At 43.9% G+C, this 20104-nt stretch overlaps 1 protein-coding gene across 1 annotated transcript; it reads right to left on the reverse strand.

The window, feature by feature from the left end:
• Window positions 1-2528: 2528 nt before the first annotated feature.
• LOC309797801 (spermatogenesis-associated protein 31A6-like) lies at window positions 2529-6156 on the reverse strand. Its single transcript, XM_082646211.1, has 3 exons — window positions 6088-6156; window positions 4316-5511; window positions 2529-4213 (listed from the first exon to the last, which is right to left on the reverse strand). The coding sequence occupies exons 2-3, from the start codon at window positions 5318-5320 to the stop codon at window positions 3203-3205; spliced, it is 2016 nt and encodes a 671-aa protein (XP_082502337.1). The 5' UTR covers window positions 5321-5511; window positions 6088-6156; the 3' UTR covers window positions 2529-3202.
• Between the last annotated feature and the right edge of the window lie 13948 nt (window positions 6157-20104).

The raw sequence follows: 20104 nt of genomic DNA on the forward strand, positions 1-20104 counted from the left end.
TGCCAGATACCATTTGACTGGATGATAACTAAACTGGACAAATATTTTCTCTCACTGGAGACTGACAGTGTTTTAGCTGTGCTTAAAATTTGTGATTCTCCTAAAAAAAGGGTACAAATGAAAACTTATGGTTACCAGGAGATGATAAGGGGGGAAGGATAAATTGGGAGATTGGGATTGACATATACACACTACTATATACAAAATAGGTAATAATAACCTACTGTATAGCACGGGGAACTCTACTCAATACTCTGTAATGGCCTCTGTGGGAAAAGAATCTTTAAAAAAAGTGGACATATGTATATGTATAACTGGCTCCCTTTGCTGTACACCTGAAACTAACACAAATTTGTAACTCAACTATACTCCAATAAAAATCTTTTAAAATAAAAAAATAGAGTACTACATGCATTTCTAAGAAATAAACATTATTTTCTTCATTCCTCTAAAATAAATAAAAATAAAATAATGTAATATGTGATCTTCAAGCTAATGAACACCTAAGAATGAAATTTGAAAATCTACATTTGGAATGTATAATTCTTTTGTTCAGAGGCAGTGACATTCCAAAAGAACAAAACTTCTCCAACATTTCCCCATTTAGAGTAATGCTGACAGTGAGTGTCTGGTGGATCTCAGAGGGGCACAACTGATAATATATTTATCATGCTGCCAGTTTGCTAAGTGGTTTCATATTCACTAACAAAGACTTGTCAATGGATACTGAAGAATAGATGTGAGGTCTCTGTGTGTTGTCTCTGGGTGAGATCTCTGTGTGAAGTCTCTGTATGAGGTCCCTTTGGAAGGTATCTCTGGGAAATCTGTTAAATCTGTGCTAGGTTTCTGTCTAAGGGTCTGTGAAGCAACATGAGGTCCCTGTGTGAGGCCTCAGTATGTGATCTCTGAGAAAGGCATTTGTGTGAGAAGTCTCTCTTGAGAGGTGTGTCCGTGAAGTCTTTGTGTATTGTCTCTGGGTCTCTCCATTTCTTTTTTTCTTTTGGTCTCTCAATTTCTTGTCTTACTGTACCTTATGGAAGACGGAGCAGCAAGAGAAGGGCAAAGGGACTTGCTTCTTTCTGTTTTCTTGCTGTTCCAACAGCATCACCTGTCTGTGGCACTCTCCCAGCAGGAGCCAGGGGGGTCCAAGTCCAGCTTCCCCATATTCCCAGAACTCACTTCTGGGTGCCCCTGAGAGGACCCAGCAGCAGCCAGGCTCAGGTCCCAGCCCTGTCAACTCTTTCCTCTGGGTACTGACCCCTCCCACAAGTCCTGGCTCCACTCTCACTGTTCTGCCCATTCTGGAGGCTGCCTTGGGAATCGGGGCCCAGAGGTAGGGCCTGGCTCCAGGGAGAAACCAGGGGCGTGAGCAGTCCTGTGCTCACTCTGCCCCCTCCACCCCAGGTCACAGCATTTCCACGTATTGAGGGGCCTGACAGGGATGGGGGATGGGGTCCATTTCTGTTGTCATCTGGATCAGGGGCATCAGCTGGAACAGAAATCTCCACAATGAGAAAGACACCACCTGGAGCTGTGTCCACCATGCGCCCTGCACATGGCAGAAAGCACCAAATCACTCTAGAGAAATTCTTCCTCATCTCCCTGCTTTTCCATATGGATGGGGGTCAGGAGACAAGAAAAGCTGTGCCAGAAGCAGATCAGTGGAACACTCCTGGATTGCACCCTGCCCCATCCACTTTGCACAGGTCACCTCCACACCACCACGAATCCTGTCTGATTGCTTCTTCACCTGCCAGGCTCTGGGGTGATCAAGGACTGGGAGACAGGCAAGGCTTACTACACAATCACAAGCCAGTCCCCACCTCTCCCCTGGAGCAGTCCTTGGGCCATGTGTTTATGTGAAGGTCACCAGACTAGGAGTCACATCCCAAGTTCCCTAGTCCTGGCTTTTACACCTATTGTTAGGTTATCCTTTCTAAAAGTCAAGAGGTGATGATGTGTAAGCTTATTAAATATAGTATTAAGAGATTCACCTTCCCTGATTTGCTTTACTTCTATAAGTTTGACCTTCTGTTTTGACCTAAAGGTGGTTTCTCTAGGTCTGTGATCTTAGAGTTGGAATAGGGTAGAGACCCTGGCGTGGGGCCATGGTGAGCTACTGGACCCTTAACTTTTCCTCCCCTTTAGGCCTTTAGATGGTGGTTGTATGTCAGGGGGCTGTTCTTTCAGAACTGCAATTTATGGGAATCTGGTACCACTTTGCCTCCTTCCTTGGATCCAATGATTTTTCTACACCTACATCCCACCCTAAATTCACAGTGTTTGACCATCAGATAGTTACTATCCACAGTCACACCCCTATTCCATTCATCCAAAACTCCTTCTCTGGGGTTAACATAGAGTGGAAGGTAGGTGACCCATGAACGCAGCCGTTCATTTATATGGGACTGGACTCAACACAGCCCTCAGCAGCCTCCCTGATACTCCCCCCACCTACACACACAGAACTGGAAATGCCATCCTTGCTGCTGCTCTAAAGTGTAGGAAAAACAGAGGTGGGGGAGGGTGATGCTGTACATTTTATTATGGCTAAGCTAAAAGGGGTTCATAGGGCATACCTCAATCCCAACCTTCATCAGAGAGAGAAGGAACTCTTAAGAGCAGATGTTGTATATTCCCTACCAAGAGATCCAGGGGCAAGATTTCTCCTGTTTCTGAACTCAGAGCCCATACTCTATTCCCCCCAAACTTCCATCCACTTGGCTCTGACACTTCCTGGAGCCTGAATTGGAATGTCCGGCCCTATCGTGTAAACCTATCCACTACAGTTGCATAAAGTTCAAAGTAGCATAGAAGGAGGAGAAAGACTGGTTGAACCAGATCCTTGGGTGTGGGTTTCATAGGTTTTTCCCATCTCATTGCTAGAGTAATTTTGGTCTGTGTAATGACAGTATCATAAGGTGCAATGAAGGGACACGAGACAAGGAGCAAGCTTGTGATGCTACTGTCCACCTCCCTCCATGCCCCTCCCTTCTAGAAGACAAAGTGCACGGCACAGACAGCAGCCATTACACTATGCTTTTATTAGGAAAAAAAAAAAAAATATATATATATATATATACATGTATTGGGGAACATTAAATACCTTGGACGTGCTAAGGAGAAAATCATTTTCTCTACATGGACTGAATGTTTACTTGGAGACATGTCTTCCTACTAAAGGGAAGACTAAAGAAGGATTTTACTGTCGACCAGGCAAGACACCTCCCCAAAGATGACAATGCCTTGGACAGTGTTGATGGCGGGCTGGGGCACCTGGAATCCTTGGCCCATACTGGCAGGTACTAACTGGAAACAAACTCTTCTTGGGGGGCAAGGATGGGAGGCACCTTAGGCCCAGCTGCTCATCGTCGAACCTTACACTTTTCAAACTATGTTGGTGTCTGACTTCCCTTTCCCTGATAGAACAACTCTGGCCCTTGGAGGTGGCTTTATGACTGCAGGCTGTATAACCCATCATTCTCCGTTGCTCTGGGTAGGAGGTAAGCCTATGGCAGCAGAAACACCCACATACTGGGACTTGGAATTCCAGTTTGTGTTCATTTAACTTTGTGGCATGAAGTCCATGGTGAATTGCTCTTTTTTCTTCTGGGATCTGTCCAACAGCTGTCATGAGTGCCTGACCCTCAGCAGTCTCACTCTTCAAGATTGATCTGCTTTTGACTGATCCGTGACTCTGGGCAGTGGCTGATATGGGCTTGAATTTTTGCAGAGCATCTCGACCATTGACTTTTTTATTGGGGAAAATCCACTTTAAAAATAGCCTCATCCTTTTTCTGAAGAGGCTTTCTGGAGGGCTATGTTTCTTCTCTGGCATGAGCTGGAGACATCTGCTCCCAATAGAGTCTGTTATTCCCCTGACCTGGGCAGGGTGGCTCATACTTCCAGCTTGAGAGGTCCCTAATTCTTTAAACCTTTCTTCATGCTCGCCTGGTTTATGCCTCCTACAGTCCTCTCTTTTGTAAGTAGGGGCAATCATCTTGCTCTGGCTCTTCCATGAGTCTTGGAGTTTTGAAGTTTTGGGCTCCTGCTGCCCTAGGTTGCTCCTTTGGGCTTCCATAAGGCCACTTGGCTCCTGGGAAGCTAACCTGTCTCTGGTGGGGACTCTCTGGGGATGGCACTGAGGCACCTGAGAAGCCAAGTTGTCTGCAGCAAGGAACATGTGTTTGGGAAAGTCCTGAAGCTGGTTGTCTGACTGTACCTTTACTTTGGAGTTAAACTCACTGGCAACCCCCATGTTAAGGCATGGCTCACCTGGATGTTGGAAAACAGACATTCTAGGTAGTAGGAAACGTTTACTGGCCCCTGGCACCTCTAAACTCCTCATATGTACATTTGTGGTTTCGGATTTTGTCAACACTTTGGTTTCCAAGATAACACTAGACTGTGGTTGAAGAGCAGGAGACTCCTTGGCCTCCACAGCCTCCCTGGCCTCTTCACCTCTCAAAGATTGGGATCCTAAGTTCACCTCCATCACTGTTACCCTATGGCAGGGGTCTCCTGAGGCCTGACCACCACTCTCCTCTGTTGGCTCATTCCTGACCATTGCTGAACTTGGACCTGGCTCTAGGCTGTCCCTCTTGACCCATTCCACAGTCTCACTCTTCCAGGTTCTGCCCACAAGGCTGAGTGTGAGGGACTGAGAAGGTGGCCTGCCCTCCTGTCCAGTCAGAGAAGCCTTTGAGGGCCCATGGTAGTCAGCAGATGGAATCGCTCCCAGGGCACTCTGGATTTCCTTACACACAGTTGAGGGGACAAGGAGAGGCCTCTTCAGGGTAGGAACTGACTCTTCTGTTATCACCTTCTCTCCTGAATGAGCCTGAGGAGGTTTCTCCAGGAACTCAGCACACTTGACTGTTGAGTGGGACCCAGACACACAGGTGGCTGAAGGGGAAGAGGCAAACTGCAGAACGGTGGAGGGTTGGAGCTTTTTCCGCTTCAAGAGATTTATGGGCTTGAGGACCTTGAGGGGGAGGGTCCACCTGTGCTTTACCCAAAACCTTCTAATGTGTGCTTCCAGCACCTCTCGAGTGTCTGGATCAAGGAAGGAAACCCTACAGGAGGTGTTCATGCAGGGTTCCCAACCCTTCAAGCAGTATCTTCCACAGGCTCCAGCAGGCACTGCTTTGCACGTCTCACTAGGAGGGTCTTGACATGAGAGCTGATGAAAGTTGCCCTTGCCAGGAAGCCTCCCCAGGCAGCTATAGGAGAGCAGATGGGGCCAGGATGGCTGGACAGGACAGGCAGGGGTGGGCACCTGCAGCCCAAGAACCCTCCTCTGCCCCCACACTGACTTCATAATGCTCCTGCTCTCCCTCACCCTAGGGCTTTAGCCACGCCCTCCCATGGCTCCCCCTCCCAGGGCTGGGGTCACATTATAGGCTCTGGGAGGAAGGACGACCCAGGAGAGAAGGGGAAAGATTCTTTACCTTTGCAGAAGTGAAACCAGGTTGTGAGTCCCCTCCAGTTCTTCCAGGCAATCTCTGCAAGCTGGAAATCAGGAGACTGGGTCATGGTGGTGAAGGCAGAGGCCTAAGAGTCTTTCAGGAGGCTGAGTGCAATGGCCCTTTAGGGAAATCTTTGGAGGATTAGACTCTGGAGCCCAAGTATCAGTGTCCAAGGCCACATGTCCCTGACAGTGATGGTAAGTCTCACTTGAAAAGGGTTTGTCCTTTGCAAAGTGCCTTCACGTTAATTAACCCCTGTAGCCCTTACAACTGCCGTGTAGGGGAGAAAGGTCAGTGGTCATCACACAGAGGAATCTGAGCAAAGTTAAACAACTTGTCCACAGTTGGACTTGGAGGTCCCACTTCCCAACCCAGGCACCAATGGTCCACCACAGTCCACACACCCCATTTCTAGGTCCTCATGGCTTCATTCTAAGCACAAATTTCTGGGAAGTATCTGGGCTCTGATCTCCTTCCAACGAGCCTTCCCAAGGCTCTGTTTCCTGAAGAATAAGCTCTGCCACTGGCATCCTCAGAGACCGTGAAGCTGGGCCCTCAGGATTAGGAGAGATGGAAGCTAACTCTCGGGGGCACGCAGGACTGAATGGCAAAGGCTTACCTTTCAAAGATCCACTTTTCTTCCTACTCCTGCTCCTCCCCTTCAGCTCTACTTGATGCTGAGAGAGAAGAAGAAATGAGGGGCTAACACCCAACTCTCACTGTCATCTATCTAGGCAAGCTGTGTTCATGAACAACATGACTTTCTACATTTAACTAAAACTCTGTGGGGTTTTTTCCCCTTTTACTTATTTTTAAAGTGGATAAAAATATTTTCAGTTTTTCTTCTTTGAAGAGTGCAAAGAAGGATTTTTTTTTTTTTTTTTTTTTTTGCGGTACGCGGGCCTCTCACTGTTGTGGCCTCTCCCGTTGCGGAGCACAGGCTCCGGACGCACAGGCCCAGCGGCCATGGCTCATGGGCCCAGCCGCGCCGCGGCATGTGGGATCCTCCCGGACCGGGGCACGAACCCACGTCCCCTGCATTGGCAGGCGGACTCTCAACCACTGCACCACCAGGGTAGCCCAAGAAGGATTTTTTAAGTTTTTTTTTTTTTTTTTTTTTTTCTTTTTGCGGTATGTGGGCCTCTCACTGTTGTGGCCTCTCCCGTTGCGGAGCACAGGCTCCGGATGCGCAGGCCCAGCGGCCATGGCTCACGGGCCCAGCCGCTCCGCGGCATATGGGATCCTCCCAGACCGGGGCACGAACCCGTATCCCCTGCATCGGCAGGCGGACTCTCAACCACTGCGCCACCAGGGAGGCCCGGATTTTTTAAGTTTTAATCACCATAGATTTCTTCTGTCACTGTTCCTCTGATCAAGAAACACACACATTCTCAGACCTAAATGCCCACGTGAGCTTTGTCAGATAGGATTCTGCTTCCCAAGGCCAGACCTCCACTCCAGCCTCTTCTCTCAGGCTCTCAGGGGCTCAGCATTGCCCTTAGATCAGCCCCAACACAGAGGAAGGTCTCACTTGAGACACCCGCTGTGGGAAGGTGGCTGGTGAACCAGGGCTCAGGGGTCAGCCTTCCTGCAGAGATTGAACTCTTAGTAATCCAGTCCTTAACCATTAGTCACTGCATTGGGGACTTGCCCTGGAGCCCTCTACCATACCTGAACTCCTGGTCTACGATCTTAGACTAGAAATCCTCATGCCCACTCTAACCCCTCTCTGGCCTGGCTTTTCCCTAGAAGGATGATGTTCTCTACTTTTCTGAGAGTTCCCATCTCAGGAGTCTCTCTAGGTGGTTAAGAAAAGTGGAAATAAGAATAAGAAAAAAAGAGATAATCTCTGCTGGGATTAAGCCAAAGGTTTCTTACCTTCCTGATGTTTCTATGTTTCCTAGGTGGTGCTAAGAATGGATTACTCTGGAAGCAGGGGAGTAACATTAGGAAGAGCCCCAGTCCACACAGGAACCCAAGGATGATATCAATCACCCAGGAAGTTGGGCTGGATCTCAGCCAGATAGCAACCGTGTTTTTCAAAGAAAAGAGATTCTCCATCTTCTGAACTGCATTGCTGCCCTCAGGCAACAGAGCACTGGGAGTTCACTTGATGGCAGAACCCCAGGCCTGCATCACAGAGCTGTGGCCTTGTCACAAAGGGCTCCTGAGTGTGGGGGAGGGGCAATAAGAGAAAGAGGCTGAATCACTGCCCTTCCTTCCCATCCAGACCCACAGACACCTGCACCCTCCTGGGGCTTCCAGATCCCTCCTTCCAACTACTCTCATCCTGTCAGAGAGACCTTAGTCAATTTTCTGTTCATTCCATCTGGAACCTGGTTCCTTCATCCATTAGAGACCTTTACTTGAGGCCCACCAACTTGATAACTCTTGAACATCTTAAGCTGACCCTGGAAGACTGGCTGTTTCACAGACATTTTTACTCAGGATTTCCTTTGTCCTCAGCTCCAACTTTCCCACGTCATGTTTGTGTCTTGTGTAAACCCAGGGATAGAACTTGAATTTCTTTTACACTTATTTAGTTTTGTGAATTTTGAATAGTGTATGTTTTGCCTCATTTTCTATCAGAGGGAACTACACACAAAAATTAAAATAATTTATTTTTCAAAATTCATAAGTATGAAAGAATTATAAATAGTTATGTAATAGGGAAGAACAAATCTGACTCCACATCAGATCTTTTTTACTTTAATCTTTATGCTTTGTTGCCTGAGCTAACTCTGTCCATCCCTGTGACCCAGGCTGGCTCTGCACTTTTTGTAAAACAATGTTGCCTAGAGCCTGAAATATACAGGAAAGCCTATTTCTAAGGCTCTGACTTTTAAGAGCCCATTCATGGAGATAAAAAGTTGCAGAACAGAGAAGAATAATTGTTTTGTTGGCGGTTTACAGGAACACGTGACCTGACCAGGATCTGACCCATCTGGCCAGCTGCTAGAACAAAGGATCCAACACCAAGATATTTGCAACAATTAGCCATGCCCCTCCCTCACCTTGCCTTTAAAAAGGCTTTGCTGAAAGCCTTCAGGGAGTTTGGGGTTTTTCCTGGGCATGAGCCACGTGTCTTCTTGCATGGCACTGTGTAAACCTTTCTCTGCTCCAAACTCTGATGTTTCAGTATTTAGCCTCACTGTGCATCAGGCACACAGACTTGCATCTGGAAACAGTTAAACCTTCAAATGATATTTTTGTAAGTTTGTAGTGTTTATAATTCTGGAGTTAGTAAACCTTTAAACTGCACAAAAACTTTTGGGACACACTGCAAACACGCACACACACACGTACTCATTTTCCTTAACCAATCTAGTACTTTCAAATCCAATAATCCATAATTTTCTACTTAAAAAAAAATCGTTCATATGTTGTCTCAACCCAACTTCTTAGTTTGCAACGATAAGACAGTCCCCACTCTCCAGATAAATTTTGAATCCATTAGGGCTGCTATAACAATATACCATAGACTGGGTAGATTAAAGACAACAGACATTTATTATCACAGTTCTGGAGGCTGGGAAGCCCAAGATCAAGTCACCAGTATGGCCACCTCGTAGTGAGAGCTCTCTTCTTGGTTCACAGCTGGAGCCTTCTCTCTGTATCCTCATATGATGGGAGGAGGCTAGAGATATCTCTGGAGTCTCTTTTATAAGGCACTAATCCCATTCATGAAAGCTCATAAGCACTTTTGCATGGCCCGGCCTCCTATCTTTAAGAGGTAGGATTTCAACATGTAAATTTTGAGAGAACATTAACATTCAGACATGTGCACGCATTCTATACCCGGAAGCTAGGAATGGGTTAGGGTGAGCCAAGGTCCTAACCCTAAAGGGCTGTAGGGTGAAGAGTAGGACTAGGGGTCAAACCCTTGGGGCTGAGCCAGGTCTTGAGCAGCCTCTTCAGATATCCCTAGTGTGTTATGTATGTATTCTCTTTTCTGAGTGTGCCTTGCCTTTCCTGCCCCATCCTCCCAGGCCCCTGAAGCTTCAAGTCCAGCCTGAACCATATAGAAAGGGAGCTTTGAGTCTTACACAAAATTCCCTTATGACACCACTTCCTATCCCTTAGCAGTAACACAAGATTCACTGAAGGATTCACATGGTAAATATGTCTTAATGCCCCATGAGGGCTTTAAAATAATGTGTATTCTCTGCTTGTTGGTCATAATTTTATACAGTTTTAGTGGGAACGTGGGCATGTGAGTTTATTTGGCTATATTGCCATGAATGTGCACTTTCACAAACATATCTCCTACATCTACTATTGTTCCTACAGTCTTTTCCTCCCATGTGATATTCTCACCTTAATTCAACCTTTTATCAAAATTTAGACTTAGGTCTGTCACCATGTGGACATGCTTTGTAACAAAATAGCTTCAACCGAGGAGGTCAGTGGAAGGCCTGGACCAGCTATCTTGGTTCCATGATAGTAAGCAAAGGATCGCAAACTCCCATGTTAAGCTTAAGCAGAAAGCAAAGTTTAGTTAAGCATAGGTACACTCTCAGAGAGGGAGAGAGAGAAGGAGAGAGAAAGAGCAGGCTGTTTCTGAGAATAGGCTATTTCAGCGAAGTGAAGCAAGCCCAAAGCAAAGTATATCGAAGCAAAGGTACACTCTCGGGGTGGGGGGGGATGGGTGTACTGTTTCTGCAAATTGAAAGCAGCATTCCTATAAAGGCTTACGAGCGCTTTTAAGGAGCATTTTGCAGAGAGGTGGGGGTGAGTGACAAGGATCATTATTTGATTGACAGTCCTGAGCTATGGAACAAGTTTTCTGCTGCGCATGCTCTCATCCTTGAATCCCCAAGAAATGCCTACTGGGTGGGGGGAGGGGCAAAACCACATGTAATTTATTGTAATTATGGTATAATGAGTTTGGATTTACTATAGGTTATACGCCTGTCTGGTCTGGGCATGCACAGCCTGGAGAAGTCCCCTTGTGTTACTGTGCCTCTCTTTATCAGGATAAGCTGCCCACCACCCGACCATAGTTTCTCCCGTTCTGGGTGGAGTCAAGGGAGAGTCCCCAGATGGCTGGGTGTGACTCAATTTCTTCTTCTTGTCTTTCTCACCACTGTCACCTCCTTGCTGCTAATGTCTGACTAACTACCTAACAGGTCTTCCTTGCATTCATATTTGCTCTCTAAATTTTCTCTATTACTTTATTTTCAATATGTTTTGTTTGATGGGGGTTTTTTTTGAAATTTAAAAATCTTATGATAACATTTACCTTGATTTATTTAATTATTGTTCTACTGTTATTGATTTCTGCCATCTTATTTTATGCTTTATTTTCTACATTTTCTTTATTGTTTCTTTTTTTCCCTTCTTTGGCATCTTCCATTTTACAGGTCAAGGGTACTTATGTTTGTTTGACATTTGGGAATTTTTAGTATTGTAATGGTTTTATATCTTGAATTATGTTAATTTTCTCAATTTCTTACCCGTGGATGAAAAATGTTCCCTGCCATATCAGTAGACAAAGGATGTTGCAGTCATCAAGTCAGACGTCAAAGCAGGAACCCTCAACTGTGCACCTTGAGGGGATTCGGGATGGAGAAAAACAGGGTACTGGTTCTAGAGTTAAGGTGCATATCAAAGGAATGATTTCACGGAGCCCAGATTCTTTCATCTTCTCATACATAGAAAAGTGCTAAAGTCCTTAACTTGAGAGGTCTAGTTTTCTTTAATTAATAGTAATCTTTTGATGTTCTGACTACCTGGTTTTTGTTGACTCCTCCCTTAGGTCTTCTGAGCAGTTCCTCAGAGTGATCTGACAGGCTGTGTTCTGGGCTTAAGTCCTCAGAAAATCTGCCAAATAAAACATAATTCTCCTTTTGGGTTGTGCATATTTTTCAGTCAGCAGTCTTGGCAACCAATGAAGGGGCCCAGAGCAGACTTTTCTTCTTTGCCTGAACTCTATGAGGATCCAGAGTCCTGGCACCAGCAGAGGCTTCTTGGGCCTGTCCGCTTTCTCCGAGAGTCCAGACGAATTTGGGTGAGTATCTCCTGGTTCTTGGATCTCCAGTTTTGGTTGATGATCCTAAGTTTTATTCAGTGGTGTTAAACTCTTCTCTTGAGTAGTAGGTTATCCTTGAAACTTGGTTTCAAGAAGAAGTACCTGGGTCATCCTCAGTGAAAGACACTGGGAAGATTTTTACTCAGTTTAAACACTGAGAGTTTAACCTCGGTAGAAAAACACTGGGAAGACTTTTGCTCAAGTGGGTTAGCCTCACTTAAAAGACACTGGGAAGATCTTGCTCAGTTTAGACACTGCGTGGTTTATCCTCAGTTGAAAGACTGGGGAGACTTTGCTCAGGTGAAAGACACTGAGTAAAAGTTGGACTGGGTAATTAGGTGGAAGACTAACCTGTCTTCCTTGAATTGGCTACTTTAATAGAGTTTGTCAAAATAAAAGTGATCTTCACAAATTGAACTCAGAATGGGGAACTTAGCTTTCAATACAAAAGGAAAAGGAACAACAACAGATTTCCAGCCTCCAACGGATATCCTGGCCAGGTTTATGTACATACAAAATTTACATTTACAAGTGCTTATTTTCTTGGGACTTAAAGAAAATCTTGCCCTAAAAATGACTAAGATAGGACTCTTTTATTGCATATGCAGTTAAGTTAGAAAAAGCTGGCTTGATAAAAACATCTTTTCAGAATTCTGACTTCAAAAAAACAAAAGGCTTTCTAGGGGAAACTTGCATTTCTCTTCCTGTGTCTTTGAAACGTTAAGTGTTCTGATATTCTTCAGTGTGTGTGTGTGTGTGTGTGTGTCTTGAGAACTTGGTCACTACCATCCAAAACTACTTATATGGTGTACATTTGCCAATTTCCTCACGTCCATTGTGAAAGGAGTTCCCTATTCCTAAGAAAACGGACCTATGTCCGACTGACACAGAAGATGGAGATTTATCCCAGTGCATTTATATATGTATATCTATTAAATTTATGTATATATATATAATGCCTAATGGAAACATCTCAGATGTTCTATTTGGTATTTTTCTTTAATTTTACTTATAAAATTGTGACCATTTTTAACTCAAAAGAGGAGAATTTTAAAAATTAATTAAGGGCTTCCCTGGTGGCGCAGTGGTTGAGAGTCCGCCTGCCGATGCAGGGGACACGGGTTCGTGCCCCGGTCTGGGAAGAGCCCACATGCCGCGGAGCGGCTAGGCCCGTGAGCCATGGCCACTGAGCCTGCGCGTCAGGAGCCTGTGCTCTGCAACAGGAGAGGCCACAACAGTGGGAGGCCCGCGTACCGCAAAAAAAAAAAAAAAAAAAAAAAAAAAAAATTAATTAAGAAGACATCCTCAGTAGTCTAAGGTTCAGAGTGACTTGGCAGAGAAAATTGCTGAATGGTTAGATAATAGTGCTGGTATGCTTGGCTATTGTAACACTTTACATTTGAGTTTCTCTTCCTTGAAATTACAAGAACTATATGACTCAAGACAAAGATAATTAGGAATATTCTGCTTGCTTTATTTTATTTATTTTTTTTGTTGTTGCGGTACGCGGGCCTCTCACTGTTGCGGCCTCTCCCGTTGCGGAGCACAGGCTCCGGACGCGCGGGCCCAGCGGCCATGGCCCACGGGCCCAGCCGCTCCGCGGCATGTGGGATCCTCCCGGACCGGGGCACGAACCCGTGTCCCCTGCATCGGCAGGCGGACTCCCAACCACTGTGCCACCAGGGAAGCCCCTCTGCTTGCTTTTCATAGAGCCTGTTGAAGAACATTTTAATTATTTGCAGGTCATAGGAAGGAACCTTCATGATCTAAGTTTTGAACAAGTAGTGTGGCAACACAAAGCTATGACTTAAAAAGGAAATTTGAAATGACCTATTTCTTTTGGCATCTCAATCCAGATATCTGTCAGTAAAATGCGTCACTTTTCAGTCAAATGGGTGGTCAGCAATATAATTTTTTATTGGGAAGCTGAAAGACACCATTGCCAAGCAGAGCACCTGCCGTGTTCACATCTATATTTGAGCATCTTTCGTTTTCCCAAGGGGTGCAAGGGAAGAGAAGGCAGGCAGAGAAATGCACTTGAATAAAGCTTTTCAAGATGGATAGAACAGAGAGCATTCCCAGAGGCGAGTCAAGTTCAACCCAAGAACAACTCTCTCAGTGCTTTCACAACTAGGTAAAATACAAGACCAGTAGTAACTCAGCTCTCAAATCAGTGCTGAAATCCAGCAGAAGGTTGTTAATATTGATACGGTTAACATACATCAAATAGGATTACTGAATTTTTCTGAATCCAACTGAACTCCCAGGATTGTTTGGTTTCAAAGGCTGTTGGGCTCAAGATGCATTTGGTTTTTTTTTTTTTTTTTTTTTTTTTTTTTCTTTTTGCGGTATGCGGGCCTCTCACTATTGTGGCCTCTCCCGCCGCGGAGCACAGGCTCCGGACGCGCAGGCCCAGCGGCCATGGCTCACGGGCCCAGCCGCTCCGCGGCATATGGGATCCTCCCAGACCGGGGCACGAACCCGTATCCCCTGCATCGGCAGGCGGACTCTCAACCACTGCGCCACCAGGGAGGCCCAAGATGCATTTGGTTTTAAATAATCCTTCCTAAAATGTTCAGCTTTCAGTCTAATATGATTGAAACCCAGCTTGAGTGTGTCTTATAATACACTGGACTGGAAAGACTATGGGCATTGAATTATTCAAAACATGGCAGGCGAAGGAGTGATATGTGGGGAGGATGTGATCATAGAAATGAGTGAGACTTGATATGTCTTGTTATCTCATTTGATTTACCTGTTAGAACTCTTCCAAGTATTAGAGGAAAGAAATCAATATCAATTTTCACCTGTCACGTTCCACACTTCAGTGATGAATGAATGTCAAATTTGACCACAGTTTTCTGTACCACCTGCTCTGAAATAATATTTCTGGGCCTTTATTAAAAAGGTAAAATTTTCATTGAATTTCCAAATATGATTCTGCAGTGGCTAATTCAGCTTGTTTTATTAGTAAGCAAGTTCTGATGAGTAATACTAATTTAATAAGCCTGCATGTGAGGTTAAAGTGTCAACTATTCCCGCCGAAGGTGATGAGATATGACTGTGATGTGGTGGTAGGGCACTCACCTTCCTGAACGAACCCTGCGAGCACACAGTTCTTGGGAGAAACCAGTACAAATCTGATATCATTTTGCATGTCTCCTGTAGCAGTGGAATGCACACACATACAAACATGATCATGGGTGAAAAAACACACATGCGCACCTTAGAGGCTTACATTAATTTCTGAATATAGTTCTCCGGAAAGAAAAAGCTTTACTGATGATTTGTATTTTTATACTTTATTGTTTTATCCATACTAAAACACTTCATGAAATCACTTCCTGTTTTGTTGTCCATGGAATCCTTTCCATTTTGAGATGCTAAATATAAATCGAAATAATGATTATAGTCCTTGGCCATGAAATACTAAGTTACAGAGAACCCGGTGACTGGAGGTCAGAGCTGCCACGGAATTATTCTCTGCTCCAGAGACCATCAGAATAGCACTGTGTACCCACTTAAGGATAGAATGCTGCTATTGAGAAACGAGCTCTCTTTTATTTCTACTAAAAGGAGAGAACAGTAGGGGACCTTGGCTGCGCGAGTGTATGAGACTTTCTCTGTTTTGGACAATAAGCCAAAAACAATACATGAAATAGCCTCACGCCTTTTGTCTTTTGTACCCAGCTCCTTCCTGTATTGCTCCTGATCAATTACACTTAAATCAACAAGAGTTGCTTGAACATTTTGACAGTTATGTTCCCCATACCCTGAAAGGGTTACTGAGATAAAGCTATTTCAAAAATACTCCCTCCAAATTTTTTCAGGGTGGCATCAATGAAAGTAACTTAGAGGAAAAAAACTTGAGTTCCTGGCCTACCACTCTAAGGCCAGGCAAGCATAAACCTTCAGAGCAAAACCTAAGTTTGCTCCCAGTTGAGAATTTGGTTTCCATGGTCTTATATAAAAAGTATATGGAGACTTTAATTCCCTATAAGCCCTTTCCAAAGAGTGAATACAGTTCATCATTCGTAAGAGATGATGAAAGTTACAATTTTGTTGAATAGGTGGAATATATATTACATATAATATACATATTTATTTTTAATATATATATATATAATATATATATAAAGTTACTATTCAGAGTTCTAAAACGTGGATTTTTCTTACTTACCAAGAATGAACAGTAACTTGATCTCTAAACAATAAAGCACCTGGTCATAACAGAATCATAACAAATATTTGATATCAGAATGAATTCACTGTTCAGGTGTAAAGAGGGAATAGCTTCAGTTTTCCTCTTTCGTGCACCCCATTATTGCATCCTGGACAGAGGGGATTTTCTTGATTTTAATCTAAAGGAGAAATGGTCACTTTTGTTGAGATGGAAATTGACCACCCCAGTAGGCAGAGGCACTGTTTTTATTTGGCTGAATTCATGTTTCTAGTGATAATTCAAGGTGTAATAGGGTTTTCTCAGCCACTCCAAAATCTGAAAATGATAAGCATCTCACCAGAGTTTCAGGATGGCCCATTACCTATTCTGTGGAACGGATATACAAAATACCATGTTTCATCAATGTCTTCTTTGACTTATTAATGAATGGACAACTACTGAGTTAAGACAGTGTCTCATCCTTGCTTCAAAAAAATAAAAACAAAAAAACCCCACAAACACAAAAAAACTGTTAACAATGAAAACTTATTATGCCAGGCCTTAGTATGGCCTGACTTGGAAATTTAGTTTCAGAGGCTTTTGTGAATATACCAAGGAAAGAGGACCTAGGTGTATCTTATTCCCACAGGCCGCCAATAAATATTTGCTTAACGGACAAAAAATTAATATATAGTATAGGAGAGAACCTGACAGATGCTTAACATTATTGAGTGATAGCAATGCCCAAACTCATCTGTGATCAAACACTATGAAAGTATCCTCCTAAGGATAAACTTATTACAAATAAGAAGTGAAAATTCAATTATGCAGATACTTTCAATGTCAGCTCTGATATGCAAAAAGCATGGAAGTTGTCACTGTATCTTGTCCTTACAAGATAATGCTGTACAAAATGAAAATCAGTGACTTTTCTCAGACGTGATTAATAAAACATGTAACTATGAAAGAATTTTCAAATGGTAATTATGTATGTGTATATATGTGTCTCTGAAAAATCTGTGTCAAAGAAAACTGAGGCTATCAGTATAAACTTCTTTAACTTCTATCTCTTCTTACCTTTATTTCCTCCCAAACTTACCAGTATCCATCCAGCTCGAAGGATACAAGTGATTTTTATATACTGTGCAAGGTGTTTTTTTCTTATTCATATGTCCATGTTTCCCCAATTCTCTAAATTATTATCTACATCTTCAGGATCTCCTTTATTGGTTCCTTCATTTCAACATATAAAATATAAGTCCTTCTCATTCTAAAAAATTCTTTTTTGCTAATTACTTTCTCTTTTCATCCAAACTCCTTGAGAGTAGCCTATTCCCACTGTCCTCACTAGCCCCGCCTGGCCCCGACAGGCAGCCCTACACCCTCAGTTTATTGCCATCTGGCTTTTTGTCCACCACTTCACTGCACTGCTCTAAGGTCACTGGGGACCTAACTGCCCAAATCCAATGGACACTCACATTCTCTGAAGGATGACACTGTCATCTACTTCCTCCTTCTTGAAACTCTATCACCTCTCTCCTTCCCAGAATTCTTTCTCTGCTTATTACTTAAACGTTGTCAGTACTCACAATTCTCTGAAATCTCATCCATTTTCATGATTTTAATGACTGCTGATATGTGCTGAGGACATTCAAATTTTTATCTTTCCATGTCTTCACGTGCATGTCCAGTTATCTACCAGTTTGTCTTCGGAATTCTACAGGTGCTTTAAAATTCTACATGTCCAGAACTAAAGTCTTTTCCCCACTTCAGTTCTTTATCCCCTATTTCCAAACTCAATGATACCACCACCCAACCTTAGTCACACAGATGGGGGTTCAGCCTCCGCCTCCTACTTCTTCCTTACTTCCCAAGGTCAAGTCTTGCTGGTAATTTCCTAAATACAATTAGAACTTACTTCCTCCCTTCATCTATACCTTATTTCAGACCCCTTTCTTCTTGCTATTACCTGGTCTAGAAGTTACGAAATTGCTGTTTGGTGGAACCAGTTGTTAGACATTCTATTAAAAAAGGACTCTAGAGTCAAATAGCTTTGAGGATGGCTGTGTACCATACGCCTGCTGTGACGATCCAGAATGAACATTAGCCTACAGCAGCCCCGAAAAGCTGTACAGTAAAGAAACCTGATTAACTTTACTTAAGCCAGGTTTTCCCTTCTGCCGGCCTATAAACCTTTCAGTAGGGACAGGAGAGGAGGTGGCAGCGTGAAAATCCCACTTGAAAATATAAAGCACTGCTCCTCAGAAGAGTGGGGCATAATTATCTCCAGGCTTCTTCAGATTCCTCATCCATACTGACGTCAGTGGTCTAAAATGCCACCTGAACTTGTCCTTTCCATTCTTAGCTATTTTCTGAGGAAACCAGCTCCCCGCACATGGATGGTTAAGACCTGCTCTCCTCCTCCTCGCTGCCTCCTTTAGGGGCACTTGCCGCTGCCTGGGGACACTGCACTGATCCTCCAGAGCCTGTGCCTGTGGCTCTGTGACACACCCCGCGCACACTCACGGCTCTGGACTTCCGCTGTCCACTCTGCCTTGAGTATCCTTGCCTTTCACCGGCTGACTCACCAGTTTCTCACGAGTCCTTTAAGACTTAGCTTAGGGACTGCCTCTTTTGATGACTTTTCTTTGCCTCACGGCTCCCCCTCTTCTTCCACAAACACTGACTAAACGCCCTGAATGTGCCCGTCACAGCAGGTCACGTGCAGGATGAGACATCTGCTGTGCGTCTTCCCCTCTCACTCCACTGCTAAAGGGCCAACACTACATCTTGCTCGTTGTTTCACTCCTCTAACACTCAACCCATGACTAAGGAACTAACTAGTACTGTAGTAGCCCTCTTAGTAACAATCAGGCAGGACCTTCTACCAGAAATCTGACACTCCAGCTTTTCTCTGATCTCACCTTTCACTCTGATTGAACTAAAGACTTATCTGTACACGTTTTACCAGGGAGACATCATTTAATCCAGAGATGTGTCATCACATACTCTTACATACTCTGCCGTTTAAAAATTCTGCTCACGATGGGGGAAGGAGACAGGTGTGCCTTCTGACAGCCCCACTGTTTTTGCACTTCTACTGGTCACTGGCTTCTCTCAGTGCCTTCCTTAAACCCTTCTTCTCTTAACAAGGAAACAGGATAACAAAGTAATTAAGAGCCTGGTTACAGCCTGTGTGTGAACAGAAACATAACCGAGGACATAGAGAATAGACTGGCGGTTGCCAAGGAGGAGGGGGTGGGAGAGGGTTGGATTGGGAGTTTGGGATTAGCAGATGCAAACTGGTGTATATACAGGATGGAGAAACAAAAAGGTCCTACATGCGACTTCCCTGGTGGCGCAGTGGTTAAGCATATGCCTGCCAATGCAGGGGACATGGGTTCAAGCCCTGGTCCGGGAAGATCCCACATGCCAGAGAGCAACTAAGCCGGATGTCACAACTACTGAAGTCCAGGCACCTAGAGCCCGGGCTCTGCAACAAGAGAAGCCACCACAATGAGAAGCATGTGCACCTCAACTAGAGGAAGCCCGCGTGAAGCAACAAAGGCCAAACACAGCCAAAAATAAATAAATACATACATACATACATACATTTATTTTTAAAAAGTGCATGTATTTAAGAAAACCCCAAAAAGGTCCTACTGTAGAGCACAGGGAACTATATTCTATATCCTGTGATAAACCGTAATGGAAAAGAATATGAAAAAGAATGTACATAAATGTGTAACTGAGTCACTTTCCTGTACAGCAGTAATTATCACAACACTGTAATTCAAGTGTATGTCAATAAAAAATAAAATTTAAAAAAATTGCCAGAAAAATAGTCACGTAAGGGGAACTTCCCTGGTGGTCCAGTGGTTAAGACTTCGCCTTCCAATGGAGGGGGTGAGGGTTCAATCCCTGGTCGGGGAGCTAAGATCCCACATGCCTTGAGGCCAAAAAACCAAAATATAAAACAGAAGCAATACTGTAACAAATGCAATAAACACTTTAAAAATGGTTGACATCAGAAAAAATCTTTAAAGAAAAAATTCACATAAATCAGAGACAAATGAAAGATAATAAAGTCCATACATTAAAAAAAACAAAAAAGAACATGGGTTCGGGTCACATTGCAACTTCCCACTTACTTATAGCTGTGCAACTCTGGGCAACTCACATAATGTCTCCTCAGACTGTTCATCTATAAAATGGGGATGGTAAGAGTTCCCTACCTCAGAGCGTTGCTGTAATCCATAAACACGGTTAAGTGCCTTGGTAAATGTTTGAGGCTCTCTGGTTATTATGAATTAAAATATGTCAATGGCTTCTGGCCGTGTGATTTATATAATAGTTTGATGTTTAACCAAATGGTAAAACTATTCCATTTATTATTCCCATCTCTTTTTAACCCTTAGCCTGCTTTGTTGTTTATGTTTTCTC

The sequence above is a fragment of the Mesoplodon mirus genome (assembly GCF_964341445.2).
Source record: "Mesoplodon mirus genome assembly, contig: HAP1_SCAFFOLD_1002, whole genome shotgun sequence".
Classification (NCBI taxonomy): Eukaryota; Metazoa; Chordata; class Mammalia; order Artiodactyla; family Ziphiidae; genus Mesoplodon; species Mesoplodon mirus.

Coding starts and splice junctions, on each gene's coding strand:
- LOC309797801 (XM_082646211.1), bottom strand. CDS start 5,320: ATGAAGTCAGTGTGGGGGCAGAGGAGGGTTCTTGGGCTGCAGGTGCCC. Junction 4,214..4,315: donor AGGTGCCAGGGGCCAGTAAA/CGTTTCCTACTA, acceptor AAGGTACAGTCA/GACAACCAGCTTCAGGACTT.